This window comes from Sapajus apella, unplaced genomic scaffold (genome assembly GCF_009761245.1).
Source record: "Sapajus apella isolate SASKATOON/1434 unplaced genomic scaffold, GSC_monkey_1.0 scaffold3, whole genome shotgun sequence".
NCBI lineage: Eukaryota > Metazoa > Chordata > Mammalia > Primates > Cebidae > Sapajus > Sapajus apella.
Window position 1 is genome coordinate 36,445,427 of NW_022436943.1, and position 23,682 is coordinate 36,469,108.

The window sequence follows — 23,682 nt, forward strand, 5'->3', positions numbered from 1 at the left end:
TTTCTGAAGGTATAACTGCTTATTGCACTCTAATTTGCTTTTCTTTTATCAATGCATTATAACATCCCTTCAGATCAGTAGTATAGATTCTTCTGTTTGAGAGATGTATGGTGCCTCCATCATAACTTGCTCTACCATTCCCATATGAATGAACTCAAGTTTTTGCCACTACAAGTAATGCTGAAATAAACACTCTTTTATGTGTAACCTCATGTTTTTTGGTACTTGTACTTCAGTGAAAAACTTCTAAAAATATGAGATATCTGAGTTAACATGTTCATATATTTCCAGATGATTTTCTAAAAAGCGTGCAGTAATTATATCTAGGGTTTAATAAGTATGTGTATTATCATTCCTTTTCCTTTAAGGCATGCATTCTCAACATAATCATTATGACCCCCAAGGGTGTAAATATTGTTTCTTGGGAGTAATAATATTTTAGATATTACAATGATTTGTGGTTCCCCAAAGATCAACTCTCCCTGACAGACTTTATTTCATATTATTTTGTTTCATGGAGTTTAGTGGGCTTTTTAGGTGAACAATAATACAAAGTGGAGAATATAGCTGGCAGTTACTTCTCTCTTAGCTCAGAGTGCCTTATTTACTCATGGCCTGGTGTTACAGTAAAAATTATGTTGTTAGATTCCATATCTAGGGACCTTTCCATAGCACAAATATTCCTCCACAATTACATTGATGTCACTTCATAGAAGATTTTTAGGTGGTACACAATGGAATTTTTATTATTACTATATTAATCTGTGTAAGATATTTTTCTTGTACTAGATTGTGGGTTTAAATATGACAATTTATTTAGAATGTTTTAATATAATCAATAAATAAAAACTTGTGAATACTTAACCTTTCTTTCAAAATACCTTTATTAGAATTTAATGTTAAGATTATGCCAACTTTTTAAAACTTGGGGAATTTTCACTGTATTTCTAATATCTTTTACTCCAATAAAATGATGCGCCTTTTCCTCAACTCAAAGAAAAATTTTCCTCAATTCAAAGAAATGTTCTTGAGATTTTGATTATTTAATTGCTACTTGTGTTTTTTTTTTTTAATTTTACAGCCAAGTGCCTATTATTTGCATATTCACACTCCAAAATTATATAGCAGTTCTCTTCTATTTTCTCTTATGAAATTTATCTCTGTATCATTCCTCAATATTATATATAATCTTCTACTGGAAATTCCATAGAAACCATTAGGTTTTCTTCAGTGTTTAATCTATTTTTAGATATTTAATTAAAATACTGAATTTTAGTTATGTGCCATTTTCCACGAAGTCTTTTTTATTGATATTCTAATTGCATTATCTTAAGATTTCTCACTATCTTTGGAATTATTTTCAAATTTCAGATTTCTCTTCCAAGTCTTCTGTAGTCTAAATTTAATGCATATCATCTGTTTTAAGTATTTAAGTTGGTCTTTCTTCCTCTGGTTTTGGAATTCTTTCAAGTGTATGTTTATTTATCTCTAGCCATACATGGCTTTATATTTTCCTATTACTGATAGAGGTTTAAATGCTATAAGGACAACAAGCAAAAATTGTATTGAAACAAACGTAGCATTTTCCCAGGGCCTCTAAATGTTCTCCTTTAACTACATTACTCTAAATCTTTTCTAAACTGAAATTCTAAGTCTCCACTGACAAGGCTTTTCTTGCATGCTCCATTTGTAATTGATGGAATCAATAGACTCTTGTGTACCCTCTAGGCTCTTACAGTTTGTTTACTTGTTCTTTACAACAGAGAGAGAAGGTAGAAATAAGGGGAATTGAAGAATTGAGAGTCAAGTTCAAGGCGACATGGTCATTGAATTCCTAACAGCAAACATTACTTGGTCTCTCTCTTTTTAAAAAGTCTATCAATGTTTTAAAAAAGTACATTCACCCTTGAGAGTATTTGGATACTAGATAGAGGCTGTATACACAAAATTTCTCATATTATCAGGGAATACCTTGAATCCCTGGAGGAATCTAATTGATCATGCACATAAGTTTCTGTTTTAGTTATCAGCAAAAATTTATAGGTCTTCAACAAAACCAAACCAAATGTTGAAGTTGTTAGCTCTGGCATGCATGATTTTTGTTTGATTATATAACATTCAGCTTTTCATTTCTTAAAAATAGTAGTCATTGGGGATAAGTTAGAGGCAAGAAAACCTTGCTTGTGACAAAACATAACTTGTATGTCTGTGAATTTCAAATATTCAATATTCTCAAAAGTATCCTTCTGAATATATTTATTTTATGACTCTATATATTACATAGTATACAAATTCTGTGTTTAGAGCTACACATTCACAATCAAACCATTTAACCACTAGATCCAGTAGATCTTATTTGTGATAATATTATCAAGGTATCCCCAAATAATAATTGTTTCTTGTATAAAACAACTTCTCTATTTATGTGTGGATACATTGCAAGAACTTTCAGTTTGCCAAAAATAGTCAAATAAAGGGAGAATATAAATTGAACAAGTAATTAATGTAACTGAGGAAATAAAAATTGGTTGTTGAAATTTGTTTTTAATTTCTTAAAAAGTCCTAATTTTTAAAAATCTTCACGAGTAATGAAAAGCAAAAACTAATGATAGTAGAAACCATCACTTTATACGTATAAATTATTACTATATTTAACAATGTAAAAAGTAACAAAATAAGTCAACATTTAGTTATTTAGTTCCTTGACTGTGTTGGGTGCTGTAACTAAAATTAAAAAAAAAAATAGTAAGATATCATTCTTAACCTGAAGAACAACAAAAAAAAATTAACACAAAATTGTCTGTGTATTAAAGTAGAAGCATTCCTTTTTATGGTTCCCATCACCCACTCTAGAGTGCAATGGTGTGGTTATGGGTCACTGCAGCCTCAACCTCCGCCAGCTCTGGTGACCCTCCTATCTTAGCCTCCCAAGTAGCTGGCACTACAGGCATGCCCCACCAACCCTGGATAATTTTTGCATTTTTTGTATAGATGGGGTTTTGTCATGCTGCTCAGGTGGTCTTGAACTCCTGGACTCAAACTATCTCCACCACCTTGGCCTCTCAAAATGCTGGGATTACAGGCATGAGCCACTGCACCAAGCAGCATACATTTTTATACTTTTTTTTAAGAAAGGAAATTTTTTATAAGACATATTTAAAAAAATTATTTAAAGAAGATCATAATAAAAGAGCAAATGATTTCAGGAAAAAAAATATTTAAGTTCAGCTGGGTGAATCTATTTCAGCACCAAAATCTGTTAACTACAGTTTACTTAACATTGTTGAGTCAAAAGGTAGAAAACAAATACTGTAGAAGTTCCACTACAATCATCAAAATAAAATGAAACTGGATCATTCAACTATGAAATTTTGGAAGCATACATAAAATTGCTAAATCAAAATGAAAGGCAAGTGTTAATTAGGAAACTTTTAAAAAGAGAAGGGTTTTATAGTAATGATCAAGTCAATGCTATTTTACTCATAAATAAAACCCTTCAAATGTAGTCAAATATAAGAAAACATAAAGATAACAAAGGGACAAAGCAGGGTAACCAAAGATAAATTACTTTTGAAGTAGCCATGAATACAATAACACAAATAAGATAACAAAACAAATAAAATATGCCTTTTGTTCAAAAGCAATTATCCAGTACAGAGTGATTAAATTGGGTCTGACTAGAGCAATAGGACTTTTATTTGAAACTTACTGTTCATATTTCTATTCTAATTAAAATCAAGACCTTTAAGTGTGTTTTTGTTTATTTAAGCCTAATCTCCCTTTTCTTTATTTAATGTATACTATTATTATTAAGTTGACTTAAGGATTAATATCATGAAAGGCATTGATGGCTTTTGTAATGTTAATGAAATTCTTTGATGAAACTCTAATTTGTTAAGAGGTTGAAATGTCTGATTATTTACACCAGAACAAACTAGAACTTTATATTGCCATGTTTTAATTACCAAACCTTTTGTAATAAATCTGGGACTGAAATTAATTATGGTGTACAGACCCCCTAAATCCAGTAGGCTGAACCATATTATGACAAACTACTTATCAACACTCAAAACTCTTGCTGTTGTGAATGATATAATAGATATATAAATACAAGGCATATTCTAACTCAATTATCTAATGAATTAGCAAGTAAAGTATCACCTGAATCCAAGAACAGAAAATAAATATAAAAGTAAAATGTGAAAAGAGAAATTACACATACACATATGTATAATCATATAAACCTCCAAATTATTCCTCCTCTTGGATCCTAGCATTTTCACTTTTGGTCATTTGTTTTATAGGTTTATTTGGAAATCAAATACATTTTCTAAAAAGGTGAATTAAATGTCAAGTTTGCATATAAAATAAAGAATAATTTTTACAATTGTCAATCAAAAAAGGCTCTCTTATAAAACTTTTTATATTCTCTGCAAAGATAATATAAAATAGAGCAGAAGAACTTTTGTTTGCATTCAGTTATTTAGGTTTCTAAAATAGCTACATAATGTATTTTCAATTATATGAGCTAGTATGTTTTAGTGAACGAAAAGGGCCAACTTTTCAGGGACATTCACTTTTTGGTTACACAACAGTTGAAGTTCCAGCTCTACATTAAAGTTCTGCAGCTTATTACAAATCATTTTATTTTCCTTATCCTTAATGGAAGAGGATGAAAGGTTTTATGAGGCCTAACATAGCTATCTGTACAAATTGGCATTTTGAGAGTGCTTTTGAGGGGAGAGTCCAATGAACAGCAAGCAGAATTGGCAGATATGTGTACTGGACATATAAGATCACTGGTGTGCTGGGAAAAGTTTAACAACCAGCTCTCAAACAAACAAAATTGGTAAATGTGTATACCTGAACATAAGTTTTTAAAATAACATTTATTGCAATAAAGAGATATTGACAAACTTTTTCTAAGAAGGGTTAGATAATAAAATTTTAGGCTTTAGGAAGCATACCATCTCTGTCACAACTACTCAATCCTGACATTGTGGTACAAAAGCAGCCATAGACAATATGTAAATAAATGGCCATGGCTTTCTCCCAATAAAACTTTATTTCCAAAAACAGGTGTTAGGCCCAATTTGGCTCACACACTGTTGTTTTCCAATCCCTGATTTTAGGGAGGGGTCGAGCAATGTATAAATAGTAATAAAATATACAAAAATCGTGATTGTACATTTCACATAGCTAATTGATTTTTACAGAATGCTTTTATTTTTGTCAAACGTTTGTGTATGCAATTTATTACTGCAACTGACAAGAGCATTTTCTAAATAAATATTGCTTGATTGTTTTTAATGTTAACAAATAAAAGGAAAGTGAAAAATCAAAAGCAGGATTATGTCAGAACTTCATTAGTTTATAAATGGCAGGAGCAACTAATTAAGTTAATTGAATAATAGTTTTCGAATACTGGAAAAAAATATATCTTCAATATTTCGTGCTATGACAATGTAATGGCCACAGACACAACCTGCTTCCACTTAAGTCTAAATAATAAACAAACAAGTTAAGCCATGTTTTGTAGCATTTGCCAATTTCTACAGTGTAAATACTCCCATTGGCTGACATCAAGCTATCATTGAATGTGAATGTGTGTGATGTCATTTAATGTGGAGTTTGGAAGACATCGGAACGGGCACTGTGTGGTGTGTTATTTCTACCATAGAGATACATTATACATAAATAACCTCAAAAGCACAGATAATAGTAAAAGTAGTAAATAATTAGAAAATTAAAAAATTGTATTTATTGCACTTGTCTTTAATTTAATTTAATTGTAATTTAATTACAATCTAAAAGTAACATAACTTAATTTTTGTTACTGGCCATGTTCAACAATCGACTCTCAAAATTACTGAAAATTCAACAATAGGCTCTCACAAGTGCTACTCCCAAAGACTCACACATAGATAGGAAAGAAACTTGAATATAATACACTTTAGAAAGCAACAGATTAATAACCTTATCATATCTCTACCAAAATGTTATTAATTAAGTCTTTCGAGTATCTGTTTTTTCATAAATGTGATATCATTCCTACTAATCTTTTCTCTCCCAGTCTCAAAAGCAATTTTGAGTTACTTTATCGGCTTTTCTCCATAATCATCCATAGTCTGCATTTTTCATAAGAAAGAAGTCTTTAGACTACACAATGCTAACCACAGTAAAAAGAATGCCTTGAATTTTGGAATAGAATAAATTCTTTTCAAACAATAAATAAATATTCTGCTATATTACTTTAACCTGAACATTTTCCTTAGTTTTTATTGGAAAATAACAACAAGCACAGCAACAATGTTTTTATTGAAAATAACAACAAACACAGCAACAATGAAAACAGAAAATAGTATTTCTGATTGGTATTTTCATCCTACCAGGCTGACAATGGGAGCTATTTATTGTTGATTACATAGAGCCTACATAATAATAAACCCTTCCTATAAATGTTAATTGAAAGAATTAACTAGATTACACATTTACAAGTGAGGGTGAGGAAAGAAGTTCAGTATTTCTGCCATATCCTATGTCCCTTGAAAAGAATAAAATAATCAGATCCCAAACAAACTAGACAAACATTCCCTGGATGAGTTAACTAGAGAACAAATTAGTTAGGTTCTGATTTAGGTTTCTAAGACAGGACACTTTTTGGGTGGAGGAATGATAAAATACCAAGAATTAGACAACAGAGGGAACATGTACCTGGCTTTCTATCTGGAGCCCAGAATGGTGGCAAACATGCTTGCAGGAAAGACGTAGGAAAACAAAAACAAAAACAAAAAGCAGATATGTGGCATTGGTGAGGTAATTAAGCCTGAGCCAGCCACATGGAATTCTGTTGTAACTCAGTGTCATGTACAGAGTAATTGACAAGTGCTTCTTATAAGCAGAGCAGAATACACTATGGGGAGCTGGTAGATAGTAAGATGTTTTGCAGTTGGGATAACTAGGACCCAACAGTGGATGCACAATTGTATTGCTGAAATCAGACCAAGTAGCAAATGAGAGAGCTCAGCAGCTGCTGCAACATACAGATAATGCCCTAGGACAAAATGCACCTTTCATTTTTGAAAGCTTGAAGTCTTGATGCCAAAATATTTGCAGACGTTGAATTGGCAAATGCAGAATTGACTGAGTTTATCCTGAATTGACCTAGACTGATTTTCCCACTGTCCAGCAAAAACGCTGTTGAAAATAAAAATTAGGTCATTTACACAAAAATCTTTTGCAACATTTCTTGCAAATTTTGATCCAGACTCTGAAATGTATTCCTATTATGTGAATATGCACTAAATATTTCCAGGGACAGGCACTGTGCTGAACACTTTATAAATATCATTTAATTTAAAAACATTATTTAGTCATTACAGCAATCCTGAATGTGAGTTTTTATTACTATCAGAATGTTTCAGGTGAGGAAGGTGAGATTTAGAAAGATTGAGTAAGTTTTTCAACAATGTGGGACTATTAAGTGACAGATTTGGGATTTAAACCTAGGTTTACCTGACCCTAAAGTGACAAAACAGGTGGATGGAAAAATAATCCAGAGCATCATATGTTTTCAAAGGTTAGAATACATTTGTGCGATGTTGATTGAGTGGGCATGTTTATCTAATAATATATCACCAAATATAACCCTGAATTTTATAACCTATATTTGGACAAAATGGCATGGCACTGTGGGAAATATTTAGAAGTGCCTATGTTGTATAAAAATATAATCGCTTTTCTTATATTAGAAACAAAAACAGATGAACTTAATTAGAAAGAAAATATGTTTCTCTTGCTTTACATAGAAAGTTGCTGAAATTATATAGTAAATTTGTCCTTTCTAGAAGAAAGAAAAAAATATTGAGCATTTGCTATAAGAAAACCATTGTTCCTACATGCTGGAGTTAGAGTGGAGCTACATGGTTCCTGCTATCTTACAGCACGCATATTATTGGAGAAGACAAAAGTAAAGGATGGAACTATGAATACATAATGTTTCAGGTTGTAGATCAGTGCTATGAAGGAGAATAAATCAGATTATTAATATGGAAAGAGATGATGGAGGTGAATTTACTAGTTTATAGAAGTGTCCATTGAAGACTCTGATCATATGACATTTGACCTGAAGGAAATGAGAGACATAGCCATGTGGTTATCCTGAGGAAGAACATTTAAGCAGAAGAAATAGCCTGAGCAAAGGGCTTGGTGTTAGAGTGTGCGATGTGGCTTGAATGTTTGTGCCTTCTAAATCTCATGTTAAAATGTGATTCCATTGTTGGAAGTGGGGCCTGGTGGAATGTGGTGGTATCATGGGGACAGAACCCTTGTGAATGGCTTAGCACCAACCCACTGGTAATAAGTGAGTTCTTAGTCAGTTATTTCACATGAGATCTGGTGGTTTAAAAGTCTGGAATCCCTTGTCCCTTTACTCCCCTGCTCCCTTCCTCAACGTGTAATACACCGCCTTCCCCCTTCACCTTCTGCCACTATTGTGAGCTTCCTGAGACTCTCACCAGAAGCCAGCTGATGTTGATGCCATGTTTGTAGAGCCTGCAGAATTATGAGCCAATTAAAGCTCTTTTCCTTACAAATTATACAGCTTTAGGTATTTCTTTATAGCAATGTAAAAAAAAAAAAAAAGCCTAATATAGCATGCCTGATATATTAGAAAAACTAAAGGGAGGACATTATTCCTGGAGTGGAGTGAGCTAGAGGAAGTGGGCCAGGAGAAAAGATCAGGCACATTAAAATTACACCAAATCATAGGGTCTTCTAAGTCATGGTAAGGGCTTTAGATTTTACTTATAATGAGATGAGAAACATAAAAAATTTTGAGCTAAGACATAACATAAAAAGGGGCCACTTTTTGTTGATTTGGAAACAGTCATGGAGTTTGCCATGGTCTCAATATTTGTATCCCCCCAAATTCATATGTTAAAATACTAACCCTCAAGGTGATAGTATTAGGAGGTGGGGCCTTCGGGAGGCAAACTAGTCATGAGGGCAGATCTCATAAATGGAATAAGTGCCCTTGTAAAAGAGACCCCTAAGAGCTTGTTCATCCCTTTCACCATGGAGTCAACGATATGAAAATGACTCTTTGAGGAAGATGACCCTCATCAGGCACAATCTACTAGTGCCTTATTCTTGAACTTACCAGCCTTTAGAACGTCAAAAAATATATTTATGTCATTTATAAGCCACCTAATCTATGTTATTCTGTTATAACAGCTCACATGATCTAAGATGGTGGAAATAGGGTGATTAGTTAGAAACAATGTCAGTTATCCAAGTGAGAGATGAAAATTTAGACCAAGGTAATTTACAAAGGTGGGAAATTACTGGTTCTGGAACTTTGAGGAAAAGGACCACAGAGGATTTGCTGATGGACAATATACAAAGTGTGAAAGAAAAAAGGAAGCAAGAATGAAATCTTCTTCGTCCTTGAGTAACTAGTTTCTATCTACTGAAATAGAGAAACATGAGGAGAGAGGAGATGCGTGTTTTGGACTGGTAAACTTTGAAATTCCAATTAGTCATTCAAGCGGAAATAGGGAGAGATCATTTAGACAGAAGCTCGATTTAATCACAGGTTGGAGCAGATTTTGCATTGGTTGTGCTGTTCTGTTAATGTACTTTAAGTCATATATGTTTCAAAGTTTCTTTTTAATGTGAAAATTAAAGGTTTTTTAATAAACAAAATACAGTTCATATATCTTTTTATATTCCTTAAAGCTTCAGTGTCAAGTGAAATCCAAACCTACCTGTGCTATTGCCTTAAAAATTTTCCAAAAATAAGTAAGTAGCATCCAAGAAAATTGTCACTTACCACACTTACTATTCCCATATGTAAACATTAATAGTTCAAGGTATCAAAAGTATAAGAGTTTCCTATACAATAATGGATAGAAGGTTACATATTTGTTCTTTCACCATTGTAAAAACACATCATTAGCCAAGGTTGTTCATACTGAACAGGTAAAAATACCAATTTAGTAAGCAATTTGAAAAAAAAAAAAAGAGAGATTCCTAAATGATCATTCTGCACCATTTTTTTTGTTCAATTCAGAATGGATGCAGCAAAATTTCCTTTTCACTTTAAGTTAGAATCACCATTGGAATTTTTATTTTATTTCAATTATTATTATTATTATTATTATTGCTTTTTCATGGCTAGAAAATGTTCTGTTTGCCTAAATAAGATTTTTTCAGATGGTATCAAAATTATTTATCATCTTTTGACAAATGACACAAACACACAAAAAAGTTTTACAAAAAAAATTTCAATCTGGTATAAAGTTAATGACTTAAAATTATCTAGTAATATTGAGGTCAATTTTTATTATTAGAGTAACAGTCTGTTACCCTTAAAACACTACAGCAAAATATTTTGAGGTATGAACTTTCTTCATTTTAACACTGGAGCAAAATAAGGATATAATGATAATTCCTACATTGATTGTCATCAGATAACCTAGAGTGCTTTATAAAAATACAAATTCCCACATGTAGACAAACTGAATCACAAAACCTGAAAGAGGTGCCAGAAATCAAAACTTAACCAAAACAAAACAAAACTAGAGGAGTCATATGATGGTTTACTCTTGGGACTCACTGGTGTGGCTTTAAATAACTAAAGGTCTTTATAGAAAGAAAGGAGAAGGAGAGAGGGAAAAAGACGTCAGGTGAGTGAACACGTGAGTGCCATCCTGGACAGTGAACTCCCAGAGATGAAAGTTGTACATGAATGTTTGCATGGAAATAGATGATGCTACACACACATATTATTGTTGTTACTGTTATTTTTGTTTTGGTCAGAATCCAATATAATTATGTCACATAGTAAATGAAACCAGAAAAAAAATCTCTCCTCCTAAACTTGATTCTTATATAAGGATTACAAGACAGTGTTAATTCCAAGAAATGTGATCAATGCTATGGCATAAAAGAAAAGGCAATGATTTTAAATTATCTCAGTCAAGGGGCAGAGGGTTCTATAATGGGCTATTTGTTTTGATTTCTTATTATATTGTAGTCTAATCCACTAGGTTTAATATTAGAAAGTACTGGAGAGGCGGATTAACTTTCAAGGATTAGTTTTCAGTTAGGCAAATAACTTTTCACCCTAAGATGATTTTGGGCTCCATACTTTTTGAGAATTAATCATATGTCTTTTTAAGGGCTCATCTTTCTGCTTGCATATAACTTTTCACCCTAAGATGATTTTGGGCTCCATACTTTTTGAGAATTAATCATATGTCTTTTTAAGTGTTCAACTTTCTGCTTGCATATAATGTGTCCATGTCAAAGGGTATCTTTTAACTAACAGTTGCCCATGGGATTAAAGGGAAGAATGAGGTAACATTAAGCATCTTACCTCTTATTCTGGCAGAGAGACCATAAAGAAGAAAAATTTGGAATCTAAAAGTTCACCCTAAATTGTCTTTATAGAGTGGCTTGATGAAATTGTTTTTAAGTAACAATTCAAAATAAATCTCAGCAAGTCTTTGAGTAGAAGGCGTGTTTCTAATATTTAGTATATAATATTTGAATTGGTGTGTTTCTATTGTAATATTTAGTATACATAATATTTTCAACTTTGGGGATTGTATATACTTGGAAAATTACAGAATCCTTAAAAATTGTTGGGGACATAAAATTTTAACTTTTTACACATATAAGAGAAATCCATATTTGAAGAAATCCATTAAACGGCTTTAAATTGAGTATTTTTGTGTGCGTGTGACTTCTTTCATTGCTCCCTGTTAAATCCCCTCCTGTTGTCACTTATGACTGAAGCTCCACCCTTCTCAAGGTAACATATATGAGAAATGTATGTGGCTTTACTCCAAATAAGTAAGACCTTCAGTAGAAAGTTTTATTTTATTATTAAAAATAATTATCTGTTATCCCAAATAAATTTTCCAAATAATATCAGTATAGAAAACAAATGGATGAATTTTAAGCATCACAAATAAATATTTTAGAAAAAGCAATAATAGGCAGGAGTGATAGATGTGAAGAAACATTTCCTGAACTTTAGCTCACCAATACATGTTTATATTGTTGGCTGTGCAATATAGAGTAGCAGCTAGACCAGCTCACAGATCTTATTTATGCCTTGATACAACCCCCTCCCCATAGTTAGTTTGAAAAAAATAAAAGCACAGTCTAAGTTCTACGTACAAGCATCCTATTAATTTCAATGTTGACTCCCATTGAACAAACATAACTTATTTCAACAGAAACACCCAAGCAATGAATTAGAGGTAGAAGAGTTTTACAAAGTGAATTGTGTTGCCAGTTGGGGAAAAATGCAGAAAATAAGAGTGCATATGATAGTCCTAAATTAATATTGAAATTATATACATCTAGATACACTGGGGGAAAGTTTCCCCAAAGCCTATACAAATCTTAAAAGCATATCGTGTTATTCTGTTAGAGAGAGATCAATTATGAAATAATATTATTCCTTAAAAAAGAAACTAACTAATAACGTTAAAATCATTGCTTAAAAAATAATTCTCGGCCGGGTGCGATGGCTCATAACTGTAATCCCAGCACTTTGGGAGGCCGAGGCGGGGGGATCACCTGAGGTCAGGAGTTCAAGACCAGCCTGACCAACATGAAGGAACCCTGTCTCTACAAAAAATACAAAAAAATTAGCCAGGTTTGTAGGTGCATGGCTGTAATCCCAGGTACTCAGGAGGCTGAGGCAGGAAAATTGCTGGAACCTGGGAGGTGAAGGCTGCAGTGAGCTGAGATTGTGCCATTGCACTCCAGCCTGGACAACAAGAGCAAAACTCTGTCTCAAAAAAAAAAAAAAAAAAAAAAGAAAAGAAAAGAATTATCCTGCTGTAGCCAATTTGGGATACCATAATTGGTTTTTCAAGATTTGTGAAAACATAAGTAGAATAAATGTTTCACCTGGCTTAAGAAAACCTTAACAATTAGAAAAAACTATATAATCATTGAAAAACATATTTAAATGTGATTTTTGGTAGTGTTTAATTGTACTCTAATAATCAATATAAACTACATTTACCAACATATTTATATCAAAAATATAATCAGCAACTATAAAAATATTTATTTGCCAAAATATAATCTTTTTAGAAAAGTAAACATTTGATTATTTCAAGTTGTTTAAATAAACAATGTTTACACCAATAGTCATTATCAACAAATTATTTTCTTTTCTTAATTGATAGACATTAAGTTGTTAGGCTTATATATTCATAAAATGTATCTGTAGTCATAAATGCAAAAGATTCTTCATATATTAACAAAAATAAATGTTACTTTATAGACAATAGGATACAAATAGAAACAAAACATTATTATGTTTCTTAAAGGAATGACTATCACATTGCATGGTGGTCATTTGATGATGTTTTATACATGATATTTATTAGACAAGATATTGGACATCAAAGCTTTTTTATTTCGTATTACTGAAACATTAAAATTTATGTATAATAAAATAAAAATTTACCTTTTATTACAAATAAACCCTGGAAACAAAACAGATTATTTCACTGGAAATAATAAAAGGAAAATAATAATTAATGTACAATTTGAATGTGTGAATGGCAGAATCAACTTATGGTTAATGATATATACATAACCACACATATTTAGGTATATATATTTGTCTATTGATGTATACTTAATGATTAAAAATGGTCAAAATACAAGTATGTCTCAGTTCACCTACCTTAAGAACATCTCCTTGTGCTAAATGAAATGTTCTGGCTGAAATATTGATTCCCTTTCCTGCTTGAACCTGTATACTATAAATGCATTCATGGTTGTTTTCATAGTTGAGTGGATAATTTGGAGAGAGCAAAATTCCTTCATTATTTGTTGCAGATGCACCACATTCAGCTGCAGGTAAAACAGAATATTGAAGTACAGTTTAATAAATAGCAGTATCATTTTCAAGCAATGTCATGTATGGAAGTGTAATGCATTTTATTTTATCTAATGCCTAGCAGAAAAATAATATACAGAATGCCTTTATGTTGTAAATGATTAATTTCCTCCTCAAATAACATGTGAGAGGAAGAGACTACAGCCCATGGACAGGGCACTTGTGTACAAATGAAAATACACAATAGTTTCAGTAATTTTCCCCCTGGATTAAAGGATAGCACAGGAGAGGATGAGAACGAGATTTTAAGAATCTATTTTGCATTTGTAGATTTCTGATAAATTTAATACACTTAAATTTATAATTTAACTCTTTTAAATAAAAAGGAAATATATTAATTTTGGTTTTAAATGATTCTAATTTGATCTTTTAAAACATTTTTACCTTTTTAATTAATTTGACCCTTCTTTTTTCTTTTAATACTCAGTACTGCACTCACACAAGAATTTCAATAATAAAAAGGGAATCAAATATTACATTATCTTTGAAAACTGGTATAATAGTTAAACTCCCTGGTAATAATAGCTAACCAATAATTGTAACAAATTTGGCATCTTTGGAAATTATATCACCTTTCTCAATTTCGAAAAATGGACTAGATTAAGGCATTCTCATAATAGATAAAACGGTACTGCTAACCCTCCAGGACAAATTTTGCAAAATTAGAGAAAGTATCTAAACACCTAGGAAAAAGTGAGACTTTCTCAACAATCTTAGTTTGATTTTGATTTATTTCAATATAAAAGGCGGTGGTGATATTGCAAAAGCAAGCAATAAGTCTTAACAATTCTTAAATATATTTCAGAAATTCAGTGAACTCAGCTTTCAATCTTATCTAATAATTTACCTCATTTTCCAAACCATAGGGCAAAAATATTTACATTTTCAAATATTCAACTGAAAATGAAAAAAAAGCAAGTTTTTATTTTCTAGAAATAAGATTTTTAAAATAACGATTTATGGGAATAGTCAGAGAAAGTAGACAGCAAGGTGAATAATGAATTGCTTTACCTTTTAAATGCTTAAACATTAACAAAAACAAAGCAATAGAAACAAAAGTCTAATGAAATAAAAATGATCAAGAAGCAGTCAGTATAATATAAACATTGTGTGAAATAATAATAAAAACGAATGGTGTGATACTAACAGCCAGTGTTACACAATAAAGGGTTCCTCCAAATTCCTTTTAAAGACGAAAAAAAAAAATCAAACTTCCAAAATTGATTTAAATTATTTTGATTTTAATGTTACTTAAACACGTTCAACAAATAGATAGGTCCTTATGCTTTTAGTTGCATACAATTATAATACCAAACCAGTTTACAAATACAGGAACAAAATGACAAAAACAATAAAGTAAAAAGTAGCAACATATATCTAATGTGGCATAAGATTTTGTTTTCCTAAAATTAAATTGCCTTTGGCAATGTTGATCAGGTAACAGCTGCTCCAGTGTAGGCTTCTGGAGTTTGCTACACCTTTAATTATTCTGTGCTGTGTAACAGCATAGAATAATTGATTCTCCCTCATATTATGCCTCTGTGAACTGCTGAGAAAATTTCATCTGTATCATGCAACAGAATGCCAGGAGTCCATAACTTAACAGAAATAATTTACATTAAATCTCCCTTATTTCTTTCTATTAGCTTGTTAGAATATAGGTATATTTATGGGGGCATGAAGACAAATGTATTCCAGATAATACAGGTGATCTAGAATGAACATATATTTTTGTCAATTAGATTATTTAGAAGGAAATGTAAATTATTTTAAAAAATCATGAGGCTTTGAAAATATAAATGGTTTTGGCTCTTCTCTGTAATAACTTGACACAATATTTTTCAATTGCATATCTGATCTTGTGGTTTCTGCTAAAATAAGTCATCATCAGCAAGTGAAAATCAAGAGAATGTCATACAAGACCATTTAAAACGTGATCTCAGCATCCCTTTCAAGCTATCACCTACCTTTCTCTCCCATGGACCATACAATTTAACTATCCTGAGCTACTACAGGCCCTTGGCCATAGTCTCACAATTTGAGCCTTTGAACATGCTATTTTCTCTGCATGTGAACATGACCTCTGGTCCCAAAAGAGATGAATAAGAAAATTAAGGCCCATAAGGAAAATTACTTGATAGGAATTAAACGGTTACGGTTATTTTTAGCATCAGGTAGCTGTGATAGTATATGAAATTTTAAAAAAGCAACATCACATTATAATATCAGGGATAATTCTCACAAATAATAGTCATGGTTGCATGCTTATGAATGTCCAGAAAAAATATCATAACTTCAAGATTTTCATTATATATAACATGACTATGATAGCAAGTTTTCATAGAGCTTATTTAAACTGAGAAGATAAGTATTGGCAAACTGTGACTGAATATTCTTAAAATATGTTAAAATTGAGAGAAGGAACAAGCAGCAGAACAGCTAACTGCAAGAGAGTAGCATAGTTTGTTGATACAAGGGAAGACAAGGTTATATATGAAAATGTCAATTACATGAGAAAGAGGAGTTTGAGTAAAGGAGGTCCTAAAGATCCACCTGGTAAAGGCTAGTTGAAAAAGTGACGTTTGTGGACAGTATACCACTATCACTGAATAGTCACAAATCTGTGACTCAGAAGATTATGTCCATGTTAAGGTTTTCAGTCAGGTGCTATACAAAATAACGTAATTCAATGGGTATCCCTGTATATGTAAAATAAACATGTGTGTGAAAAATTTGTCACAATAAGAAACTATGAGATCATTGTAATATAAATAATTTATTTGTTTGGTTGGGAATGTAATGTAAGATATTTGAAGTGGCTAGAGGCAAATGATAGAATGTTCTTATTTGTAAAAAATAAATTGATTGATTTCATAGATATTCATGAAATATTTATTATTTACTGGGTGGTGGGGAAAGTAGTTGAAGCTCTTATGGGACTTACTTTCCAGTGGAAAGTAAGATGGATGTTTGTCACACAATCACTCAAATACAACATTATGTGAAAGCATAAAACTGAGAGCCCTGATGTGTCCTGAATAGTCAGGAAAGTCTCTCTGAAGTACTGCAATTTGAAAATGGATGAGTAAATTAAGGATGAAGGGAGAAGGCAAGTGGGGAAAAAATATTCCAAATAGAAGGAACATATGTAAAAACATTATTGGAGGAGGTGGAGGATGGAAGAGATCATGACAGATCCTCGGAACTGAAAGACCTGGTATGAAAAAGCTTTCTTTGTGCAAGATTAATCTAAAGATAGGTCTCTGAGGATGTTTATCTGGTATGATAGGGGAAGAAATATTCTTTCTTAGGTGTGTAGAAATAGAGAAGTCATTAGGTGTGAGCTGCTTGTTCTTGTGATGGAGAAATACTTCTGTCTTTAAGGCTTGGAATATTGCTTGCAGACTATGAAGAACAAAAGGGGAGACAGAATGAGCTACGTTTATAAAATGTATTGAGATTTTGGATCAGAAAACCACTGCTTCAGGGTTCATGGTTGCAATGTTTTCTGGAGGTGAGGTGATCACACTTCTTCCTATCTTAACATAAGCCCAGGACCTTGTTTCTCTCATATGTTGGCCTAGAGTGAATTTTATGCTCTTGACAACTGATGACACTAACTGATAAAGCCTATGTTTGATAATAAAGGATTTCCTACAAAATAATCAGTGTAAAGCTATTAATAGGCAGTAATGTTTCCTCTCTCTAATTTGAACTGGGGGATGGTATCATCTGTAAAACACAAAAATTAATAATATAAAAACATTACATAATCTAGCAGTGTTAGGAAAATGTTTTTGGAGAATCAGTACTTAGCATTCTTTTCAGCATATAAATATTTTCTGTGCAGTGTACACATTGTATATGATGACTTTTCTGAAAAACAAATCCTATTCATATAAAATATTTTTTTATTTAAACATGCCGATTAGGATATCTATTCAAGTTACCAATATGAAAGTCTTTGCTGAATATAAAACAATATGTTGATAAATGTGGCTTTAGTTGGATTGGAGTGGGAAAGAAATGTGTCCTGAAATCTGATGATAAGAGTCACTGCTACAAGTGAAGAATTCACTAGAGTAGGGATACCCATTGAATTTCAGTATTTTCATACTAACCAATAAACAGATAAGCCCATGAATCATTAATTTCTATTACTGGGATAAGAAAATCTGGTAGCATCTATTGTGTGCATACAGTCATATATTTTCAGATAAACTGTTAAAATGGTTTTCAGAAATTTGACTGGAAATCTGAAAAATGTCTATGATCAGTAAAGTTCACAAGTTTTTTTTTTTTTAATTTTCATTACCATTGAGTCTCTTTATTTTTAAATTGTTTTGTGAAAGCAGGCAAAATATACTTGATTTAGTTTGTTCAAAAAACTTAGAATGTTTCCCAACATAAACATATGGTATGTAAGTCAAACAAGGTGTAGAATTAAGCAGAAATATATTTTTCCATATGTTTAATTATTACAAGGAGAAAAATAATGATAATATGTGATTTTGCTCATGGAGGGTCATATAAGGATTAAATCAAAATCAATCATTTCTTTCCTGCATGTGAATTTAGATTTTTTTTTTCATTTTTGTCAGCTAATTGAGCCTATTATATTCCAAATGTAATCTAGATTTTATTTCATTAAATGAGGATACCATTGATTATATAAATGGTATCTATGTCTCTAAAAAAGCAAAAATGCTGCCAATATACTATGATATTTATTGATTGTGAGATATATGCCAATTTCACAGATATCAGTTGCTTTTTTTTTTAAATGGGGCATCTAAAATTGTGAAATATGGCAAAATGTGTTAATAAGATTAACTTGTTTTTTTTTTTAAGAGCACTTTTCCTAAGATGCCTTCTCAACTTGGCAGTATTAAACAACCTGCTACCTTTCGGTCAAAAATATTTTGTTTTCTTAAATAGGCATTTTAAACACTTGGATTTTCAGAATGGGATAGAAATTGTAGGGTAGAAAGAGATATTAATTTCCTTATGCCCATGCTGAGAACATAAAAATCCATTAGTATTACTTGCATAAAGTCTTGTTTCTACTTTCTTTTGTTCGTCTTAGGCAATAATAGCACTTAACTGGCTTTCTCCTTTTAGCTTCTCTAAATACGATACATGTATGTATCCAAGTGCAAATTAGTGCTACTTAAAGTTATTTATAAATCAAGAGTTTAAAAAGACTTTTGAAGAATTTCAAAGAAGTTTCATAGTCATTTTTTCCCTTAAGCATTTGTTTTTAATGCATTTTCTATCATTATTTTATACCATGCAGAATTAGGGTAATTGTTACTACCAATATAATTTTATTTTTGTGTGTTACTTGCAGTCATAATTGAAGAGCTTAAGTTCAAAACTTTTAAAAATCAAATGTGTCATTTTCAGTCAAAAATATGGACTATTTCCTATAACCTGACATTGCCTTTTCATCTCTTCTGCTTTCCATGAAAGCTATTAAAGGCCTACTGTGCTCAGTTATTTATTAAAAATAACGTTCTTAATAAAAATAACTATGGACATGTCTGATACTGTATTAGGTCTTGGGGATAAAAGTAAAAGTTATAGAACTTGGAGACAAGTTTGATGTGAGGGCATGAAAGAGAGGAAAAGGTAGAGAATACAAGGAGTGGCTTTGATTATAATGCTGATGAATGTATTTTTGCACAAGATAAATTTGGTATGCCTGTTGGATGTCAAGTAAAATACACTAAGCAGCTAGACATATTTGTACCCATGGAATTGTTTTTTCAAAGCCACAGACAAAAGGGTTTATCCAGAGAACACACACACACACACACACACACACACACGCACACACATATTCTCTCTCTCACATATATATATATACATATATAGTACTATACACCAAATTTATTTAGCCTTTCTACAGATGTTTTCACAATTCAAATGAGTGCTATAGCAAGCATTCTCATACAGCAGGGGGTAGTCAGTAAGAGCATCAACTCTGGAAACGCTTGTGTTTGGATCCCACCTCTGCCATGTATTAAGTTGTGACCTTGGGCAAGCCTTAAACGTTCTGTGTCTCAATTTCTTCATCTTAAGGTACATTCCATTTCCACTTCAGAACGTATAGATAGAATGCAGAAAACGTATTTTCAACTAACAAATAAAAACTATCTCCAGGATTCAAATAGCACGGTAGATTTTTCTTCAATGGTATGAGCTGACTGTTCTCTGAAGACTGATAAAAACACGGATTTGTGTGTATCGGTTTGATTCGCACCTGACAACCCGCCACCTCAAGAATGGCATGTCTTCTGGATACTCTCTTGTCTGTTATTCCCAGCAGCGGCCCGCGGCCAATCACCGGGCCACCTGGGAACCGCCATCCCCCAGCTGCAGCTCGAAGCCCCTGGACATGGCAGGCAAGGATTAGGCCTCTTCTCCAGGAAGACTGACCCTTCCCTTCTCTCTCTCTCACTCTCTCTCTCTCTCTCTCTCTCTCTCCATATATAGTAAATTACTATGCTACAAAGCAAAAGGTGCAAGAAAATAAGAGATAATGTTCACAGGTTTAAGGAGAAAGACATTGCTTCTGATGAAAAAGTCAGAGAATGCTTCATCAAGAAGGTAGCATTTTGGTTGCACTTTGAAGAATGGGTGGAGTTCTGATTGGCTGAGAAGAGAAAAGGCAAGTTCAGGGGAAGAAGGCAATTCAATTTAAACATATTAATTTTCCTGGTACTTGGGGTAAAAAGGAAAGACAGGAGTAACTTTTAGTTTTACTTATTTCAATTAATATTATTATATAGTGTCCCTTCTAATTTCATAACTCCCTTGGCACCATGGAAGTATGCTATCTGCAATGAGTTTATTAAATGCTTAAAACTAAACTTAATCTTAAACCATAGGTATTAGGGATGTTAAAACAATTTTTCTCTTTATAGAATGAAATACAAGTTTCAGGTTAAGCATAACAAAGTTATGCTTAACAAAGTTCCCTAGTAGGATGGGGAAAAAGGGAGGCCAATGGGAGCAAATAGCTTTCTGTGCATTTTCTTCTTTTCCTTTAGAGTGGTCACTATTTAAAAATTTTAATAAAAAGATAAGGAAGCAAATAAGCCAAACATTATTAAATGTTAGGCTGATTTTTGTGTTATTGGGAGATCCCCAATATCTAATTAAATCATCTAAATGTTATAGTAAACAAACTTCCAAACGATTTTTTAAGCACGTTCGAAGAGAAAAGTCTATAATATAATCAGCACTTGAACAACTCAAGGGTTGGGGAATTGACTCTCCATGCATTTGAAAATTCATGTCTAACTTTTGACTCCCCCAAAACTTAACTACTAATAGCCTGATGGTGACCCATAGCCTCACTGATAAAATAAGGGTCAATTAACACATAGTTTGTATGTTATATGTGTTATATACTATATTCTTACAATAAAGTAAGCTACAGTAAAAATGTTATCAAGAAAATACTTTAAAAATTTATTTATGGTACTGTATTTATTGATACCATACGTTTGTGTTATCAGCTTATAAGATGAATTAAATGTCTGAAATGGTGGGCAATCACAGATTCAGACATCAATCTATGGTACATCTCAAGCAATTCACATTTTTGTGGGGTCGGGCAGGGAGATACAAAGTCTCACTCTGTCATCTAGGCTGGAGTGCAGTGGCAAAATCTCAGCTCGTGCCTCAGCATCCCAAGTAGCTGGGACTACAGGTGTGTGCCACCATGCCAGGCTAAATTTTGTATTTTTAGTAGAAAAGGGGTTTTACCATGTTGGCTAGACTGGTCTTGAACTCCTGGTCTCAAGTGATATGCCCACCTTGGCCTCTCAAAATGCTGGGATTACAGGGGTGAGCCACTGCATCCAGCCCAGTTCACATTTTTCTTGTAATGTTGTGATATTTTTCTGCTTCTTGGGAGTACTTCCAGAATTGATAGTGCCACTTCATACCCATGGCATTATTCAGTTTATGGTATTGCATTAAACAACAAAAAGTATGTGAGAACTTATACAAATCACATTTTACTGCACTATGGAGTTTTCTGGAGAGAGAAATTGCTCATGTGGAGATGACTGATGTCACATAGTACTTTAATCAAATACTTGCAACACTTGGGCTCACCATAAAAGCAAAAAGAGGTGGCTAACAAATTATTGCTGTAGTACAGTATGTACTGCAGTTAATTTTTTGCAATTGTGATTTTATATGGCATCTTTATATTTATTTACTTTCCTCTCCATGTGCCCTGTATAGTCTGTAAGTGTTTGTGTTGGTAAGTCTGGAAAAATGTTAACTTTTTTTATAATAGATTTGTGTGACTTTTATGGTAGTAAATGATAAAATAGATGTCTACATATTTTTAATGCATTCATGACATATCTAAGTTTTCCTCTTTTTTTAGGTTACATGGTTCATCTGTGAGTTTTTTGAAATTGTCACAAATCTCCAAAAAGTTTTCAAATATATTTATCAAAAAAAATTGCATATAAGTGGACCTGAGCAGTTCAACTTGTGTTGTTCAAGGGTCAACTGTATGATGAATGTGTATATTAGGTAAGTTAAGGCATTGGTAACAAACAAAAATAAAATAAAACCAGGTTAGAAGTTACTTTATAGAAAATAAAATCTTCATTAAGTAAATCTAGCCACTTAAGCTAAATATTGATTCAGATTTTATTGAATAAATAATGTTAATTTTTTTTCAACTTAAGATCATCATCCATTCCCACTTCTGCTCTCCAAAATCAGCATTATTTAAAATTTTTAAAACTGTAATACACAAATTTTCAGTTAAGTGAGCAGTTTTTCAGTTGGAAGTTAGAGGGGAAAGGGAGATTTTTACTGCATTACTCATAGTGAATATTCAACAACCTCAGAAGACCTTAAGATCTGTTTTCAGTACAGTTTGAAGTCAGGTAGCAGGATGCCTCCATCTTTGTTCTTTTTGCTTAGGATGGCATTGGCTATTTGGCCTCTCTTTTTTTTTTTTTTTTTTTGGCATCAATATGAAATTTTAGAATAGTTTTTTTTCTAATTATGTGAAAATGTCATTGGTAGTTTGATAGAAATAGCTACAGTTCAATACAATCAAACAGCATCGTATTGGTATAAAATGGAAACATAGACCAATGGAGCAGATTAGAGAACCCAGAAATGAAGCCATACACCTACAACAGTATAATCTTTGACAAAGTCAACAAAAAGAAGCAAAAGGGAAAGAATTCCGTATGCAATAAATAAGTAGTGTTGAGATAACTGGCTAGGCTTATGCAGAAGATTGAAACTGGACTCTTTCCTTTCATCACATACAAAAACCAACTCAGGATGGATTAAAACCTTAAATGTAAAACCTAAAATTATAAAAACTCTGAAAGAAAACCTAAGAAACACCAACACATAGATCCTGGCAAAGGTTTCATAATGGAGAGGCCAAAAGCAATAGCAATAAATTAAAAAATTAACAAAAAGGACCTAGTTAAACTAAAGAGCTTCTGTACAGTAAGAAACTATTAACTGAGTAAACAGACAACCAACAGAATAGGAGAAAACATTTACAAACTACACATCTGACAAAGGTCTAATATCCAGAATCTATAAGAAACAAACAAATTAGCAAGCAAAAAATAGACAATCCTATTAAAAAATGGGCAAAAGACATGAATAGACACTTCTCAAAAGAAGACATACATGTGGCCAATAAGCATATAAAAAATGGTCAACGTCATGAATCATTAGAG

At 32.2% G+C, this 23,682-nt stretch overlaps 1 protein-coding gene across 6 annotated transcripts in view; it reads right to left on the bottom strand.

The window, feature by feature from the left end:
- Positions 1-23,682, bottom strand: part of CSMD3 (CUB and Sushi multiple domains 3) — a 1,239,477-nt gene that overhangs the window by 356,106 nt on the left and 859,689 nt on the right. For all 6 annotated transcript variants that reach the window (XM_032246339.1, XM_032246357.1, XM_032246370.1 and 3 more), the window contains one exon: positions 13,721-13,890. In XM_032246339.1, the coding sequence (XP_032102230.1) occupies positions 13,721-13,890 (170 nt within the window). The remainder of the gene's footprint in view (positions 1-13,720; positions 13,891-23,682) is intronic.